At 32.7% G+C, this 19,131-nt stretch overlaps 1 protein-coding gene and 1 long non-coding RNA gene across 8 annotated transcripts in view; one reads left to right on the top strand and one right to left on the bottom strand.

Annotated features, from left to right (window-relative positions):
- Window positions 1-19,131, bottom strand: part of Sema3a (semaphorin 3A) — a 459,630-nt gene that overhangs the window by 42,104 nt on the left and 398,395 nt on the right. For all 6 annotated transcript variants that reach the window (XM_047562544.1, XM_047562545.1, XM_047562546.1 and 3 more), the window contains 3 exons: window positions 4,288-4,430; window positions 2,149-2,263; window positions 1,988-2,057 (listed from right to left, as the gene is read on the bottom strand). In XM_047562544.1, coding sequence (XP_047418500.1) covers window positions 1,988-2,057; window positions 2,149-2,263; window positions 4,288-4,430 — 328 coding nt within the window. The remainder of the gene's footprint in view (window positions 1-1,987; window positions 2,058-2,148; window positions 2,264-4,287; window positions 4,431-19,131) is intronic.
- LOC124991772 (uncharacterized) overlaps window positions 13,818-19,131 on the top strand; it is a 45,853-nt gene continuing 40,539 nt past the window's right edge. For both annotated transcript variants that reach the window (XR_007109940.1, XR_007109941.1), the window contains exons 1-2: window positions 13,818-14,019; window positions 17,414-17,453. This is a non-coding gene — a long non-coding RNA (uncharacterized LOC124991772). The remainder of the gene's footprint in view (window positions 14,020-17,413; window positions 17,454-19,131) is intronic.

Here is a 19,131-nt window from a genome sequence, read left to right as displayed (position 1 = left end):
CTGTTTTTATAACAAAGGGGAGAAATATGTTGGTACAGAAGCTTATAGACAAATTTAGTAATGTAGGTTTCCTCTTTGTTCATGTAATGTTTAAGTTAAGTAAATGTGTCCAAGCAGTGTGTAATAGTTTTACTATTTACAGAATAAGCCAGTGTTGGACATTGCAGTTAAACTTTCTCTTATGCTATCATGATCGCTCACAGAGCTTTTCCTGACTTTCAATTTTAAATTATATTTCTTTTAAATATTTTACCCATATCCCAATATATATATCCCTATTTGTTTTTATGTAAATATATATGGATTTCTTGCAACAACACTAGGTGTTCTCAGAAAGGATGAGAAATGGAGAGAAGAGAAGGTTGAGGAAAGAAAAAGAAAGATGGAAGAAAGGAGGACAGAAAGAGGTAAGCGGTGGAGTGGAAGGGAAAAGAGAAGGGGAAAGGAGGAAATGAAGTTTGAATTTTATATTGTATATAAAACAGAACATAGGTTTAAATCCAATATTAATTTAGTGTTCAGATTTTGTTGTTTGATTTTATTAGTTTATTGTATGATTATTTTTTAAATAATCTGTATTACAGGGTGGCCAATAGCAAATTAAGTAGAATCTTAGAGAGACAGAGTGGGGGTGGATTTTAAAAATGAGAATCTATTCACTTAAAAGTTTTTAAAATATAAATAGCTAAAGTTTTACTAATGCTTTTTAAAATACCCAAGAGCAATTTAGTATTTTCATTTGTGAGTGTTCAGCTTTTCCTAAACCTGTAAATTACTGCTTTAATTCCAGAGGCATATAAAAATATTTAGTGAAGACTCCATAGGTGGAGAAGAGCATAATGGAAGGACCACGGATACTTTGGCATTTTTAGATGTGTTTTCCTCTCAAATTTCATGTCAACCATCTGATCAGAGAAATAATTCTAATCTCAGTGGATTTGCTGGTACCAAAGAATATCTGGGCTTTTGTTTTACCTAATTTAATTAGCAATTGATGAAAAAGACAAAGATGGATTTTAAATACATATCATATTTATAAATATGTAAGTACAAAATAAAGTTTATATATGTATAAATTCATAAGTTATTAATTAAGTGTCTTCACCATAAGTTTATATTGCTCCATGTACTTGCCCAAACTCAGATATCATTTTGATAATATTCTAGACTTCATTCAAATGTTTAAACTCAAAGCTATATCTCGAATATGACACAAACTGTTTTACCATTCTATATACCATGATAATATTCTTTACTAAAACTTGATTTTAAAAACAACTACTTTGTTAACCAATCCCTGACAGTGGTCCGATTTATCGTCATTAACTATTGAAACCGCCTTTGAGGCCTTGATCTTGCTCACTCGCCAAGGAGTAAGGAGTCAGCCTGAGTTAGTTAACGTGTCATTAGTCCCAACAGGGAGTAGTAGATAATTTACTGTTATAGTGAGGTTAGCACCCAGGTAAATACTGAGGGTGTTTGTTTGGTTTGGTGTTTTGTTTTGTTTTGTTTTTGGTGAGTGATCCAGAGCTTTATGATACTTTTCCAGTAGTGTGCAGCCTTCTCCTAAGTTCTCTGACTGCACTTTCAATAATGCTAATCACGTGTCAAATTTTGTCTACTACGGTAAGCAACAGATGCAAATAAGTTGGTTGATATATTTCCAGCACTATGCATCCCTATTTTCTATTTATTTCATGTACTCACTTTCAGTAATATACTCCAAGCATTATTTTTTTAAATAAATCAATAAAAGGATTGAAGTAGTAATATAGTAAATTACTTAAAAAAATAAATAAATAAATTAAAAAAAATAAAAACAACTACTTTGGTCATAACTTATTTAAGCTACTCAAGGATGCACAATAGCTCAAGGATTAAAGCAACATTTTTCTTTTAAAAAGTATATTTTCAATAGTTAAGGACACTCAAAAAATATTAAAGGACAAGAGTTTTCTTGGATAAAATGGAAATAAAAATTATTTACCTGGATGTTGTAAACACTCCATATACAATTGGGTTTTTAGGATCTTTAGAGTTCATTAGGAATACATCCTCTGTTTGAAAACAAAATTGGGGAAAGTTGCATTTTTTATGGTTACAGTAAAGACTGAACAAATGTCCTCTGCATGAATACAAATCACTTACGCAGTTCATCAAAATGGGTGTCAATGCCATTTGGACCTGGCACTGAGCAAATCAGACGAGCTTTGAGGAATGTTGTCCATTTATTCACCAGACTTCTGTGTCCTCCAAAGTCATTCTAAAAGGAGAACAAGTCAGTTTTATTTGCCATGCATGCAAATCATAATTTGAAATATTTATTTTTTATGTTAAGATCGATACAAAAATTCCTCATTTTTCCATTACAAAAACCCAAAATAGTTCTTTATTTGCAACCATGGGAGTTCCCAATTCTTCATTTTCCAAAATTTCCATATGCATTGTAATATGCATTGACCAGACAAAAGTAAATATCACTTTTTATTAAATCTTGGTCAAATCATTGACTCAAATTTTATTCAAAAAACTCACAATAAATGTCCAATGGTGACAGTAAATAATAAAAAGTACTGTATTCTTTAAAATTGTTAAGTAAGTAGATTTTAAGTATTCCCACTACAAAGAATCTTAAGTATGTGAGGTAATATATATGTTAATTTGCTTGATTTAGCCACCTACAATGTATGTACAATTTATAGCATCATGTCTTACATGAAAAATACATTCAATTGTTTTTGAGATTATGAAACAATTAATTAATCTTTAAAAAGTCACTTTAAAAATTAATCTTTAAAAAGTCATCCACTATGCCATGAATTAACAGTTATTTGCTTTTGTGTTAGTTTTGTTTTACTGAGGTCTCTCACTCCTAATTACTGTGGGGCATTTTTTTTTTCTAATGCTAGATCACAGTCAGTACTTAGTATACAGTAGGCACACAGTGAGTATTTATTGAATTAATGATAAATGCATGCCTTATAATCTATGCTGAAAATAAATTCCCTAATAAAACAAGCTAGCATCAACTACTTTAAAAGCGTGAGGTGTTGAAACAATTTATACTTTACAAATAGCAAACTGAGAAAATATTTGCATAAACCTTAATAAAGGAAACTGATTCCAGAGAAAATATTTTGAAAGTGTACCCTCACCACAAGTAAAACTGAGTTTTAATTTAAATGTAGCAATAAATTCTATTACAATGTTAAATATTTACTAGTCTTTTAAAATAATATTTATGTGCATACATTGAAGGAACATATAGTTTCCTTCCAAAATGGTGCATTATTTTACATTTTGTTTATATGATTTTTCTATACTATATTTTTAAACCCTTGTAAGTAATACTTTAAAAATTATCTATATTTTCTGGAGAAATGAGTCTCATTTAATCATATTTTGTTTGCACATTCCCAGATAGTTCTAGTAATTGAACATCCTTGAGGCAAAGAATTAGACTATTATTGGGGTAGAAAAGAGACCACAAAAAATATTTTTAATGTTTTTAATGTTTCATTATTCTTTCCCCAAAAGGAAGGATTCAATTTGAAGATTCATTGGATCTGTTTTTGTGATTTTCTTTTTGAAAGATGCTTTGATATGTATTAGCTGTTCTGTATACTGCAGAGGAAGAGAGTAGTACTGTTAGCATGTCTTGTCCTTGCTGGTACTAATAAACCCGTGAGTATTTAGTGAGCAATTTTATTCTATGCATCTAATATTATAATGTAATATTAAACCCAATATTATGCCCCAAAATAAATGAAACATCAAGGAAAGATAAAGTTCAGAGCTTCCGAGTTACATTTGTGTCTGTTTGTACATGTACATGTACATAGGGTGTCATAATCAATTTATAAAAATCAGCTTTAATGTTTTTCTCTCCTTAATACTTTACATACATTCCAACAAAAAATATTCTTTCAAAATTTACCAATAGTAGGAAACTGTGATAAATAGGAAAATATCAAAATTCTCCTTGGTAATAATTCCTGTCTCTATATTCATGAAAAATTTACATCTCTAGAACTTCAAATCAAGATCATTTAATGTAATTGTGAAATAATGCCAGTTACTCACAATCTCTATTTGCATGTTTGACTGTGAAGAGTTACTCAAAAGCAATTCTAATGTATTTCCAAACACTATCATTTAAATATTTGTTGTGATAAGACACATTTTGTGACATTTTCTATTGAATTTGCAATGAAAATGGTGGAAAATAAAAAGAAATGAAACATGACTGGACAATGACATCATCTTCAGTTTTTTTCTTTACCTCACCTTACATATCTGACCTATTCTAGCATGAGTGGCTTTTCCAGAATGTTCTCCATCTATTGCATTTTCACGGAAGAAAAAATATACTTTGTCATCTTCAGGGTTGTCACTCTCTGGGATGAGGTGGGCACTAATGAACCTTGGATCTGAGAGACAAATTACAGCATGTATATTAATTCACAGTTTAATAAAAATATGATTAAGCTCATTTTACTTACTCTTAACTCCTTTTTTTATATATTTCAAGAAATTAATATTTCTTTAGCTCACTTTTTAGTACCTGTGATCTGTTCTTTATGCATTCCAAAGTATATTACAAATCACATCATATTTCCAGAAAAGTTTAATTCATTTTGTTCAAGTTAGGAGTAGGTACAGAAATAATCATTGTGACCATAAGCAATGCAAATCAATTAATGGGTATCCAAATACTTTGCAGATTTTAAAGTGGTATTTCCATTGCTATTCTTCCTTTCAGGCAGAAAATAATGATGAATTGTTATATTCTGTTTCCAGCAAAGAATGGGTGGGAAGAGAAAGGTGAGTTCTATACAGTAAATGGCAATGTCATTGTACTCAATACCAAGGCCAAAAACCTTGGCATCACTCTTGAGTTTTCACTTGCTCTCATGCCCTGCATTCTATCACCATACCCTATTCACAACCATTTCTAATCATCCTTTCCCAAATCATTATTGTCAACTTGTTTGAAATAGATTCCGAACTAGTCTCTGTTTCTACCTTACCAACCTCCATCTCTTTCCCCATACAACAGTCAATGAAGCTCTGACAGATCACTTCCCTCCCCTAACTCTCCAGTATCTTTCCAACTCACTTATAATAAAATGTAAACTTCTCCCAACAACAAGTTTATACTCTTGTCCCTGTTATCTGTCACACTTTTTCCCCCTACCTACTCCTCCTTCTGTATGTAGACCTAGAGAGCAATGTCAGCCTCCTTCCTGGTCCTTAAACTTGTTAAGTTACTTTTGTCTTGCCCCAGAGTCAGCCTCCCTGTGTAACTCTTTGCCCCTGTACATCAGGGCTGGATTCTTTCTTTTACTCAGGTCTTTCTTCAAATATTACATTATTAGAGTGACTTTATTGACTACTCTATCAAAAGCAATGAAATCCTTGCTCCTGGTCATTTTCTATTTCTTTTCCTGTATGATGTTTTCCCTTCAACACCATTCACTATCTGATATGATCTCTCTTTCTTTCTCTCTCCTTCCATTCATCTATCAAATCTTCATTTGTTAGTTGCCTATCACCCTCTGCACCTCAATGGAATAAAAATTATTGAGTGCAAGGCTTGGTATATTTTGACAATGTGACCATAGAGCTTTAAAAACAGTGAAAAGTCAATGAATATCTGTAAGGAGGAAAGAGAAGAAGGAGGAAAAGAAGAAGGAGAAGGAGAAGGAGAAGAAGAAGAAGCTAGCAACAAACAACAACAACAACAAAAAAAAAACATTTGTCTGCTTATATTAGGGAGAACATACATCAGCAATGTTCAGAACCCCACTTCAAAAAATACTCTGTAAATAACTGGGTTAATATGGTTGTGACTCAGACAAACTATATGAAAATATGAAATGGCTTCAAGACTTTACCATGTAATGTGCTAAAAAGCTGAAAGCACTTAGGATATTACAGACATTTAAATTCATACAATAATCTACCTTTACTCCATGGTGTATTACATTATTAGGGTAACAATGAAATATATACACACACAGGTCAGCATCATTCTTAAGAGACCAGGAAAGAGAACCCTGAAACTAAATTGATCTGTGTACAGTCAAGATGTTTAATACTGATCTTCACCTGTAAATAATCATCACCATCATGTATTCTATGCTTATAACTTCCTTTTAATGTTTGCTATGGGATGATGCACTGAGTATATTTCATAGGGCTAAATTTCACTCCTTTTCAGGAAAATTATTCAAATTCTCTAAGTAATATAAAACATATGAAAGATTACCTATTCATATTGAAAATTCAGTGTGCCAGTGAATAAGAATAACAGAATAATGATTTTAAAGTAAACTCAGTACCAGAAGTTTTAAAGATGCGTAAAACAAAACTTGGTTCTTAATAATTAATGTGAAGCAAATTTTTTCTTAAATTTATACTAGTTCATATGTATACATATAGCTATATATACATATTTGTCTCATCTGGAATGGCAAGAAAAATAATTTAAAAACATAGTTGGGATCCTTGTTAAAAACCAAAGAATTACTATTGCACTGATAAAGTTAGTTTCCTAGAAATGCATGTGTATGTATACATCTTATGTATTTGTGCACATGTGTCTAATGCAAGTATGTGTACACATGTCTAATGCATATGTGTGTGTGTACACATCTCCAGCACAAATGTTTCTGTGCAAGAACTCAGCTCAGTCACATCACTTTTGAGAACGTGGGCAAGCCTTTTCCCTCTCAGATGCCTAATCTTCAAATTCGTTTTATTTCAAATAGAGTTATTTCAAATTGGGTTCTACTCACCCTGTCTGTCATAAATAATTCATATAAAAACAAATATTTTATAAGCCATGTAAAACAACTGTGTAAAATGTTAACAGATGTATTGTTTTCATTGTGATGATACTGAAAGGAAGCCTCCATCATGTGTTAAGCTTAGGAATCTCATTACAATGCAGCTGTAGACTTAAACTGAGAAATAATACATTCTTCTGCTTTACCACTGGAGCAAAGGAGAAAGAAGCTGGTCTAATGTGACCTCCCAAATTGGAGTAGTTGTTCATGCAAATACTTAAATAAAAAAGAATTCCAAGTAACTAAATCCAACTACCTTTAATTAGATGGCAAATATATACAAGACACTGTACAGAAACTTATCCAAGGAATTTGGGTTATATCTTAGATTTGGAAAAATATTTATTCCCATTTCAAAATAAAATAACTCTTATTTTAGTGCATCTCCTAAGAATTTTGGAGGCATTCATTTTCTTATATTTCAAACCTAGAAAATAAGTTCTTTAGTCAAAAACCTCTAGTCACTACACATTTTTCCCTGTTCAATCTCACACATTCAGTCTTTCCTTTCCTTTATAGTTTGTCTTGTCATATGCTATGCTCTCAGTCAGTTTCTTCACTGATCAACCCCTTCTTCATTCAATCTGAACATTCTATCAGTCACTCCAAATGTCCTCCCTGTGATCTTAGACCCTTAGACTCCTGAAGTTGCCCTGTACCTTCCTCATGAAACCCTAGAACTTTTCTTCCCCACTCTATCCCTCTTCCTAAACAAGGACAAGAAAAACGATATAATGATATTAAATGGATCTGCTAAAAAATCAAGCTGTTTTTCCTAAACTAAACAAGAACCCATGTTGCTAAAGAAATTTTTATTTGCTTTTAGTCCCTCAATATAGATTTATTATCAGTAACTGTTTAAAAGCAGCCTGATTTTCTTCAAATCTGTTAATGTATCATCTATTATTTTACTCTTCAAAAATGGCCTTGTTCTTTACTGTAGTCATAAAAAGGCCACATAGTATGTACAAACTTTTCTTTTTCTTTCTTTTCTGTGGAAGAATATTCTCCTCCTTTCTAAATCTAAGGCCCCCATCTATATCCTCTCAATCCAATATTCATATATCTTTATTTTTCATTTATTCACTTACCATTTATATTTTCATTTATCAATGTTTGCTAAGGGCCTACTCTGTATACTGGATTGTGGAAGATTACAGGATAATATAGTGAAATGCTTCCAGTCCTAATAGTGATTAATATCAGCAAGAAAATTCCAAAAATTAAATGGACCAATTCTTAGTTGGGTTTTTTTTGTTTTTGTTTTTGTTTTTTGTACCAGGGATTGAACACAGCGGCACTTAACCACTAAGCCACAACTCCAGTTCTTTTTCATTTTTAAATGTATTTTTGTTGTTTTCTTTGAGAGAGGGTCTCCTCCCTAAGTTGCTTAGAGCCTTGCTGAGTTTCTGAGGCTGACTTTGAACTGGGATCCTCCTGCCTCCGTCTCCCCAGTCACTGGGATTGCAGGCATGCACCATTGTGTCTGGCCCAATTCTTAAACTTTACTCAAAAGAACAAGAGTTTGAAAAAATGCAGTGGGAAATACAAGGGGCAATTGATCTTGTCTTGAAGAAATTAGTGTCATTTCTTAGAAGATATGACATACACTTCAAGACCTGAAGAATGACCAGGGTGTCTCAGGTAGAAGGAGCACATATACAAGTTTCCAGAAATGACAGAGTGGTCCCACAGAGTAGTCAGTGGAGAAGGAGGTGGTCAGAAATGGTAACAGAAAATTAAGCAAAGACCATAAAGTGAAGAAAGTTATATTTAGGGATATATATGTTCTAATGGCTCTGGAGGGAAATACTGAAGTATTTTAAACCTAGTAATGACTTTATCAGGGTACTATTTTAGGAGGATCACTTTGGCTACTGCAGAGAAAAAAATATTATAGTGAGGCAAAAATGAAGGCAGGAAAACCAATTTGGGAGTTGTGAGAGGAACACAAATGAGATATGATGGTGACCTGGATGTGTTAGGGGCAGTGAAGACACAGAGAGGGACACAGGCAGGAATCATTTGAGAGTAGAACTAATGAAGCATGTTCACTGATGGGATGTTGAATGTATGAAGTAGTGAGAAACAAACATAAAAATAAAGAAACCTCTGATCCAAAGAATTGCTTGGAAAAGAGTCACATACTGAGATAGGGAACACGTGAGGAAGGGTAGATAGGAGAGTGGGAACTGTGAACTCAGTTCAGTGTGTCCAACAGTGAGAGCTCTGTGATGCCATCCCACAGATCATGGATAAGAACTCAGGACGAGAGATGAAGTCATTTGAAATTGAACTGATAGGGTGATTAGGAAGATATAGAGTGAAAGGAAAAAGAGACCCTAATGACCTGAGAAAAGTGAAGAAACTAGAAGTGGGGAGTTGTAGTAAGAAAGGAAAATAGGAATTTCCAGGATTTTCAGTCTTTCACTATTTTTTCAGTGTCTTTATTCTGTAAAAGGAAAATACAGAGAAGTTCCCCAGACACCATCCTATAGAACCTCCCAGTTTCTTGTATTCACTAAACCACTGGACCATGGGACAGGTCCCTTGTTCCACATGCTCTTTACTATTTAGCCTTTTGCATCCTTTGCTACTATTTCACAGACAAGCAAGAGAAGCTTTCAAATCATCCTCCTTAGGTTGTCTTCAGTCATTGGCACAATAAGTTATTCAGGTCTTTCTAAAATTTTCATTACTTTTCTGACTTCACGTGGCTTTCATGACCCTGAATTTGAACTGTCAGCTCTCTAACTTTCACTATTTCATTTATGACTCCCATTTCCCTTTTTTAAATCCCTAAATCTATAAACTTTCTAAATTTTTCTTAGGGTACTTGTTATTTTCTCCCAATCCTATTAAGGAAGTCACTCAGTTATCATGAAACAATGCACTTCTTCTTCTTGTATCCAATTTTGCATTTCAAAATTATGATTAAAATTCTTTTCCTAGATAATTCACTGCAACTTTAATTCATTTTGCCTTAGTAAGGAACTCATCAACTTTTCTTTCAAACCCACCTCTGCTCCTACCTTTCTCATTTTGGTTAATGCCATGATTAAGGCCTATAAATAAATTGCTATTTTACCTTAAATGTTCTCCTCCTGTAGTCCATTTTGCACTCTAAGTTTATCAAACTTTTTTTCCCATTATTATTTTCATAGCTTTTTTTGACAGTATTATTCATGTTCTTACTATTATACATAACTATTTTTAGAATAATCTAACTGGTCTTCAACATGTATTATCTATTTTCTCTAAGCCATTTATACATTCCTATAGAAATAAATGCATTTATAGCATGCATTTTCCAGAACAAATTTCAGGTATCATAGATATGACAAAGTAGTATAAATTAGCTGAGGCAAGCAAAGAAGACAAGAAGATTGATGTTACTCTGTGCCTGTAATAAGGCTGAAAGTACATATCACATTGATCAATGCATGTACTTGAGCTGGGTCACTATTTTGGCTCCACGTATTCTAGCACAAGAGGAAAATGGGAAAGCTTGTCAGTTTCATTATTCACAGTGAGTCCAATACAGAAAATAAACTAAGGGCAATGAGTGTCACCCACAAACTAACCCCGACATATCTTACCAGGGGAACTGACTACAGTTTCCCTTCTTTAATTCTTCAGTGAATCTGCTTGCCGTTCTAGAACATACCTACTATCTTCATCAGAATATTGTTCACATATTGAATAGAAGTTTCTGTTCACTTATTAAACAGAAAATTTCTAGTATTGAAAGAAAACTTCTTTTTTCTTTGATAATATTCAATTCTTTTATATTATCCTCATTTTCATACTTGTCTTATGACAACTACCTATTCTATACCTCTCCCTCTCTCTCCTTCAGCATCTATCTGTAACAAAGGTTTCCCCTAAGCTTATTTTGCATCTTTTCCACTGCAACGATCCAAATATATAATCTTATCTTTTCTCTCCTGAATATGAAAACATATTCAATGTGTTTTCCCTGCCCCTAGCCTCACCGTCTCCCAACCATATTGTTCTATCACCTTTCACATATCATTCACCAGCACCTGTGCATATACTACAATTAGAATCTATTAAACTGTATTTTAATCACTTGTTTTCTTTTTTCTGTCTTTTTGTAAGCTAATCTCACTATTTTTTCCTTCCACTCTAAGTACAGTTTCGAAAACAGTATACAGTTCCAAAATAAATGAATGACTCTGTGAATGAATGAATGAATCTCCAGAAGTAAAATGCATAGTTTTTTGTTTGTTTGTTTTTGAAGGAAGGAATCACATTTTCTTGCTTTTAAAAATGGTTTATTAAAGTTTGTTTGGATGAGTCAAGTTCCTCATAGATTAAAAAATATTTAGGGTCCTGGTTAAAGAAATGTTTAGATGTTGCTTCTTTAAATTAAAAGTATTCCTAAAAGTTACAACACAATAGCAAGTGTTCAAAATGTTTTCTGAAAGTTTATGAATGTCATTTGAAGCTAGAAGCTTTTCTTTTCTTTGATCTTATCCTTTTACATTATATAATTAATGTAGTAAATTAATTTTCTCTTTGCAATTTTTCAAAATTAGATTTCATCAATATGATTAAAATAACAGAAAACATGTCTCTCCATTTTATGTAGCTAAAAACAACGCATATGTTGGAAGTCAGAGATTACCATTGTCCCGAGAAACTACAAACAATTCAATAACTTGTCATCAAAAATTCCTCATGGAAAAAGTTTACCAAAATTCATTTATTGACCTACTTTATTAATCCTCCATAGAAAGCTAAGAAAGTTCATGGCATTCACAAAGAAAGCTATTCTATGCCCAGTTATTCCCTCAAATGGGAAGCAGAAATGAAAAATCCAAACACACTAGTATTTTTTTAAAATCTGTGTTCTATAAACTACTAAAGGAGAAAATGCCTATTTCCAGGCACCAGATATGAATTCTTGATTTTAATATGATCAAGTTCATTGAAAGTAATATACCCAAATAAATAGTTCTTTTAATACTGTAAACAGGTACAGTACCCTGAGGCTCCTTTCCACATGGAAGTGTTCTCTGTGAAGTTTGCAAAATCCAAGGTGACAATGGTTTAACAAAATCTGTGAGCTCGCACAATTTGAAAAGATTTCTTGCAATGTGAAGCAGGAAGTTGATGATGTGTATTAAAAGTTAAACATCAAAAGAAAGTGGCCAGATCCATTTAAACAAGATCAAAGTGCATTAATCTCACCAGCATAAAAGTGCAATGTAAACACTATGAAAGGTAAATAGAGTTGGAAAGGAGTCTCTCATCTGGATAACTTAAATGGTATGCCTTTGGGGAAGAGACTTTGTCTTTACAGACACTGGTACTTTTGCAATGCCCTGAGCACATGGTGGAAGCTAAACAAATAATCCCATTTAATAATCTTGGTCCAATGCTATCATGTGAAGCATGGAATCTTTAGTCATGATAATGGCGATAAACGCTGAGTAAATACACCATTCTTTTCTCGTCCCCTTTATCTCCTTTACCGCCCCCTTGACATTCTTCCACACCTCATCCCACAGATGGCATTTCTTGCAAAATTCATGTTTGGCACCACCTGCCACTTGTAACAGTACCACTCTGTTGAAATATTTTTAGCAGCTGCAAATTAAACTGTCCTTCAGGTGCAATCTCACACTTAATGAAAATGACACCTTGGCACAGGACATGCGGCTGCCTTTATGATTCACTTGGCAGCTTAAGCATATTTAAATAATGAACACATTTTGCTGCTCTCAGCATTAGAATCGATCCGAATCTCTACTATAGCAACAGCATTTGACTGGACCTATCCCTTCTACCAACAAGCTCCTAAAGGACAAGAATTAGAATTATTTTTCTAAAAATGAATTAAATTTATAGGATGATTAGTTAAGGCTTTTGGAATATCTGTAAGTTTAAGTTAGGATAGGCATTGGTTTCTTAGGACATAAATTATACATAGGTCATTTGTAAAAGAGAATGGAATTAAGAATTTAATCTCTCTTGCACAAGTGCCACAAGGTCTAGAGGGTTTCATGCATCACTCTTGTAAAACATGTTAGAGGTTCCAGAGCAGAGTAAGAGGAAATTAATTCCACTGCAGAAAAACAATACAAATTACCAATCTCTCTGAACCAATGGTGACACCATCTACGAAAGGTAAAAAGAAAACTTTAGGATATAGAGAGTACACAAATAAAAAACACACTCTTATTTTCTTCACACTTAAAATGTGATCCCACTGACATTATGACAGGTGGTGTTAGAAAACCCTTGAAAAGACAATAAAGAGGCAAGCTCTTCCTTCATTGAGCATGTGTAAAAATTATTCTGTGATAGAAGTCAGAGGAAATGGGTGGAAACCAGTCTTCTCCCACTCACTAGATTTATAATGTCAAAAAATCAATTAATGTCAACTAACCTCAGTTTCCTTGTCTCTCAGAAAGTGCATATCTCTGAGAGTGTTAGAAGAGTTAGGAAATAATCTACATCTATTTTCAACATAACATAGGCTTTCAAAATTACTAGTATTATGATTTTATAACATTGTTCATAAAACTTGGTGAAATATCCTACAAAGTATATATGTTTAAAAGTTAAAGGTAATGTAAACTTTTACAGCTAGTGAAACCATGTTGAATCAGATGCCTGCTGATAAAGGAGAACAAAGACTAATTGTAAATTATGAAAATGTCAAAATGCTATTTATAACCCAATATCAAGGCCTCAGGCTTCAAAATACTTACAAGGTAACTGTCTGGGAAATTGATAACAGGGAAAAATCATCACCAGATGAGGGCCATTGCACCAGGATGGCAGCCCCAGGGATGGATTCTTCCCTTTCAGCTTTTCCATAACATAAGGGAAAACAAAAGCCCCAAAGAATCGATAGACCATGAATGAGAACTTCCAGCACATTAAGAATGTAAGGAATGCAGTATAAGGTCATCTCACATTCTTAGCCAACAGCTTAAGCAGAGTAGACATATCATTTTTGGCTGTGGAATAGAAAAACCTCTGGCTGCCAGCGAACGGGCCTGGAAAAACTTCTGTTTAACTGGCTGGGAAGCTGCGAACAGTCCTTGGAACAGTTTAACCCCAAGAAAGGTTCAGGAGGAATTGCATCAAGATGGAGAAGAGGACTGATTAGAATAGAAGATAAACACAAAAGGTAAATGAAAATAAGAACTACTGTTTACTGTGCTGCTTCCTTTTACTTTATATGTGTTATTTAATCCACACTCAGTCTGGAAGAAAACCTGAGATTAAGATGGAGAGACTGCTCAAAGTACAAACTAGTAACTGAGAGAGCCAGGACAAGAGCAAAGGTTGAGTTCTTGCTACTAGATTGAGTTGCGACAAGGGTCTGCAAACCTGTTTTACAGTGTCTCTAAGTTGCACATACTTACACATTATTTGCTTACTTGGTTTATGAGGTTAATGAAGAGATTTGTTCTTGACATTAATAAAAAAAATAGTGGAAAAGTTTACTGCTTTCTACCCAAGTAAAATAAGGTTATTTGAATTAAATGGTCATATCCAAAGCAAATGTCCACAGCATTCCTCAACTGAAGGCAAATTACTGAAGAGGAAGTGAAAGCCTTTGGGATATTGGACTTATAAGCATAAACATATGAAGTTATCACAAACATCACTGTGCAGTGTAATGCCTTCAACTCTCTATGTCAAATCAAATTAATCACCTTAGTTCTCTGATCAACCCTGTCACTGACAGAAAACAGTTTTCCATTTTCATCGTTCCAGTTTCATCCCCCTTATCTGGGAATTGATGGCAATCCTACCAATTCTTTCTTGATATACTTTACGATTTATTTTTCCCTTAATTCTGTTGTCTTATTTACAAGCTCTTCTTCTCTCTCCTTAAGTATTGATCTGTCCTCTTCAAGATCACAGCTTCAAGTTGTTCTTCTTCCCCATCCACACTTTACAATGTTGTCAGTGTGTATTTCTAATACAGACTTAGCTATTTGATGGTTTTCCATTGACTGGACAATTCGATTCAAACTCCTTCATGAGGTATTCAAGATCTCTGTTTTCTGGACTCTATATATAATTCTAGGGCTTATATCCTTTGAACTTGTCCCTGAACCCTTGTGTCTCATTACTCTGAATTCCCTAAAATTTCATTCTTAAAATATTTATGTAAATCCCTCTAACAAGATCCTTATCAAAAATCTTTCCAAAATACTTTCTTTAAATTCTTTAGATAAAAATTCTTCTATATTTCAATAATATTTCACTTCAATTGAGTCACACCTGCATGACTGCCCTAAATTATCCTTTACAATGATTCACATCTATGCTTCTTAAGTTTTTTAGGAAGAGTTTACCATTCCTTTTTGAATCTTCTCTAGCATTTAGGATATTTAAAGATACTTGCTAACTTGAATTACAGGGACACTATTTTGTACAATTGATTTGCAATTTGTGAAGTGCCTTCACTGAGATAATAGTGTAACCTCATGGCCACAGAGGAACTGTCAGAGTATCCACCTAGCTCCATCACTTATTAACTGTGGGACCCGGTAAGAGTCATTTGGTATCTTTATCACAAGGTCTCATTTCTAAAGTGAGTACGTGGAGATGTTTGATCAGATGACGTCACAGAGTTCACACAAATGGACTTAAAATGACATGTTATTATGAAATATGAACCATTCTTGACTTACAGTTACTTCTTTTTCATTATTCAATCATGCGCTTTTTACCAGAAATGTTTTTTGAAGAGTATCAGTGAAGTCAACAAATGCAAGCATCCTTTTTGAAAACAGAAGTGGAAGACTGACCTTAGGTGACCATAATGGAAGAGAATATAAAAAAGACTCAAACAAGGAAGAGCAGCAGCAACATTGTTCTCTGTGCTTAGACAATGACACCAAGATTACAAAAATCAAAAGATTAAGTTTTACTCTCAATGCTGAGGCTTGAATAGCTGTTAGTGAGGCAAAACTAAGTGTGCTATAATATTAATAGGTGTTTCTTCACACTCTCTAATCAACAAATTAGTTTATTAAGTCTATTCACCAATCATTATTCTTGCACTAAATTCTTTTTAATTACACTGTGTATAAGCAATATTGTATGGGTATGTATGACCACTATGAAGTAATAAAATAATTTTGGGATTAAATAAAAGAATATAAGAAAGTTGAAAAATAAAATACTCATTTGAAAAAATACTATGTAATGATAGAATTGTTGCTTCATTCTCTTTGCCATAGACACTTTTGGTTATTTTAATTCTAATCCATAATTTCTAAGCTATTTTATGATTAATCAAAAATTCTGACTGACTTTTAACCATGTTCATGATGTAGATTGCATGTTTCCTTGTTAAAAAATGATTCACTATCTCCATCTTCTTCCCATCTACTTCTCTTGGATAACTCATCTTGCTCAATGCCGCCAAATGTATTGGAGCTCAGAAGCCTGGGATTAGTCTTGAATTTTCTTGTCATTGACATCTTATCAATCATCAAGCTTAATTTCCATTTCCCTCTTAAACATCTTTCATATCTGCCTTATCCTTAATGTCCTCATTTAAATACTTAAATTTTTCCACTTTTTCAATAACTTTTGACTATGTTTTTCTCCTCAGTCTTATCTTCCCACATTCTTCCATATTGATACCAAGAGGGACTTCATCAATTTTCAAAAATTTTAATGTCAATCCAGTATTCAATATCTTTCTTCATACATTTCTTTACGGGGGATATACTATTACCTAGAGATATTTTATAAAACAAATATATATCTGACCTGTGATCCACTTATTCCATTGTTAGCTGTTTAATCAAGAAATATGAAATGCTATGTCCACAACAAAACTTGGACAAGATGTTTTAGCAAGGTTATTAAACAGGTTACTCTCGATGGATGAACAGGGAACACACTGTGGTATTTCTATACAACTGATCACTACTTGGCAATATAAAAAGAACTGTTAATACATGTGATGATGTAAATGAATTTCAATAGCATTAGAACAAGAGTACATATTATATACTTACATTTACATGCACTTCTAGAGTAGGCAAAATGAACCTATTGTGGAAAAAACAGCACACTTGGTTCATCTAGGAGTCAGGGTGCAGGGATCCACTGATAAGAAGCACACATGAATTTTCTTGAGTGAATCATTCTTTGATATGGGTTTGTATTAGAGAAGCATATCATTTGTCAAAACTCCTCGTATAGTATACTTAAGGTTTGGGCACCTCATTATATGTAAATTTTAACTCAGAAAAAATACATAAAAATAATTGAAGACATACTATTGTTAATCATTATGAAAAAGATGTACTAATGTTTCAAAGTACTTTGATTTCATAAAAATGATTGGTAAATGGAGAGAGGAGTGGATGGATAGACGGATGGACAGATATGTGATACATTATAAGTTATTAATTTGTAGAGTTTAGGTGAAGGACAAACCTGTATCCCTGTAAAATCATTTTATCTTTCCTTTATTTGAAAAATTTCATTTCAAAGTATTAGAAAAAGAATTCCTATGTATGACAAAAAGTAACATATTTTCTTTTTAGTTTGCAGAAAAGGTGAACTCAAGACCATATGTGGATTAAGGTAAAAATAAGAAAATGAAATATGAAAATATAATAATTATTATTAGTGGTGAATGATGTAATTTGCTTTCTTTTACCAATACTTATATTTATGTTCAGTCTTAAACTACAGCAAAATTAACAAATTTAAACAATATAAACTAGGCTGAACTCCAATCATTAGTAGAGATTTTCAGAAATGCGAATTTGGTATGTAAAATCTACATGTGTAATTTGTTTTCTATGTCTAGATAGCAAAAAAATGTTCTTTCTACTTACATATTATGGCCTTTAATATCTTCTATTTAACAGGAACTTTTATTGTTGTCGTTTGGTACTGGTTTTTGTGTATGATAAGAATGTGTTCTACCTCTGAGCTGACAATACAGCCCTCAAAAAGGAACATTTCCATAATGAAATTGTCCATAGGTGATAGAATTGCTTTGGAAAAAAATTAGTAATAAAGTTTTTTTTTTTTTAAAACTAACGTCTGTTATGTTTTGGTTTTATTGTCTGTTTCATTGATTAATTTGTGTCTATTATATTATCACTTTAAGGTGATTTTTCTATCATGGTGAATAAGTCAAATTTCAGGTACATAGTGCTGAGCACGAGATAGGTTTGTAGGAGACTGGCTGGCTATAAAACAAGCAACACTTTTATATTTAAAAATGGAAATGATTTAAGTATGCATCTTATTCTCCATATTTTAGAGTGACTTTTTCCATTGCAAATTGTGGGAGAGGTATATGGTATCTTGTTATTTACAACTACACTCTGTATAAAGATTTAGAAGTCTGTGTCTTGTAATGCTAACTGTGGGTTAGAAATATTTTGATGTCCTTAGATTTAATTCATTTACCTAAACTATAATGTTTGTACACATTTGTATAATTTTTGTTATTTATTCTATCTTAACTGCAGGAAACTGCCATAATTATAGATGTTTCCTTGTATAAAGATCTTCAGTAAATAAACTCATATTGTGAATATACTCAGTCATAATTTTCAACTGTCCTTCCATTATTTATATTATTATGCTTGTGAGTGTGCTAAGTATAAAGTGGTGTGTGATTAAAAAAGGTTATTGTTGTCATTTGAGAAGATCAGATAGAATTTCATGCAGTAAATAATCTCTAGGAAGAATATTTCATTAATTATCTTGCAATGGTTTTATACACACACATGCACATTATTCTCTTTTGATATTGATTTTGATTTCATATAAAGACATCAAAGACTTAAGCCAATTGCTTTTTCCAAAGAATTTCTATAGAATGGAAAGTGTTTGGAGGAAAGGTGCTCATACTTCTATGTTTTGTCACTATGGTCATTGTCAACCTGAAGGGAAGTTATATGGTAGAGGAATTAAAGGAACTGTTCTTAGCAAACAAAATCATGCTGTCAATGGAGTCCATGTTTATAAAATAATTACAATATTTTTCATAAAATATAATTAGAAATAACTTTTAAATGAAGAAAACCAAGTCAGTAAGCTTTCCTTTACTATATTTGAAGAAAATAGTACCTTTTATTTAGAAAAACTGTTGCCCTGGGTAACAAATAATTTATATAATTTTAATTAATCAATGACCTCACACTGAAACCTTCTCCTAAAAGGGAAAATTGGTAGAGTTTCAAGAAACAAGGCATTTCCTAAGCTACCTCATTTTAAATTAGAGCACGTTTTTCTTTCCTTT

The sequence above is a fragment of the Sciurus carolinensis genome, chromosome 8, assembly GCF_902686445.1.
Source record: "Sciurus carolinensis chromosome 8, mSciCar1.2, whole genome shotgun sequence".
In the NCBI taxonomy this organism is placed as follows: Eukaryota; Metazoa; Chordata; class Mammalia; order Rodentia; family Sciuridae; genus Sciurus; species Sciurus carolinensis.
The sequence above is the reverse complement of the archived record's forward strand: the minus strand, read 5'-3'. Positions and strand labels throughout refer to the sequence as shown.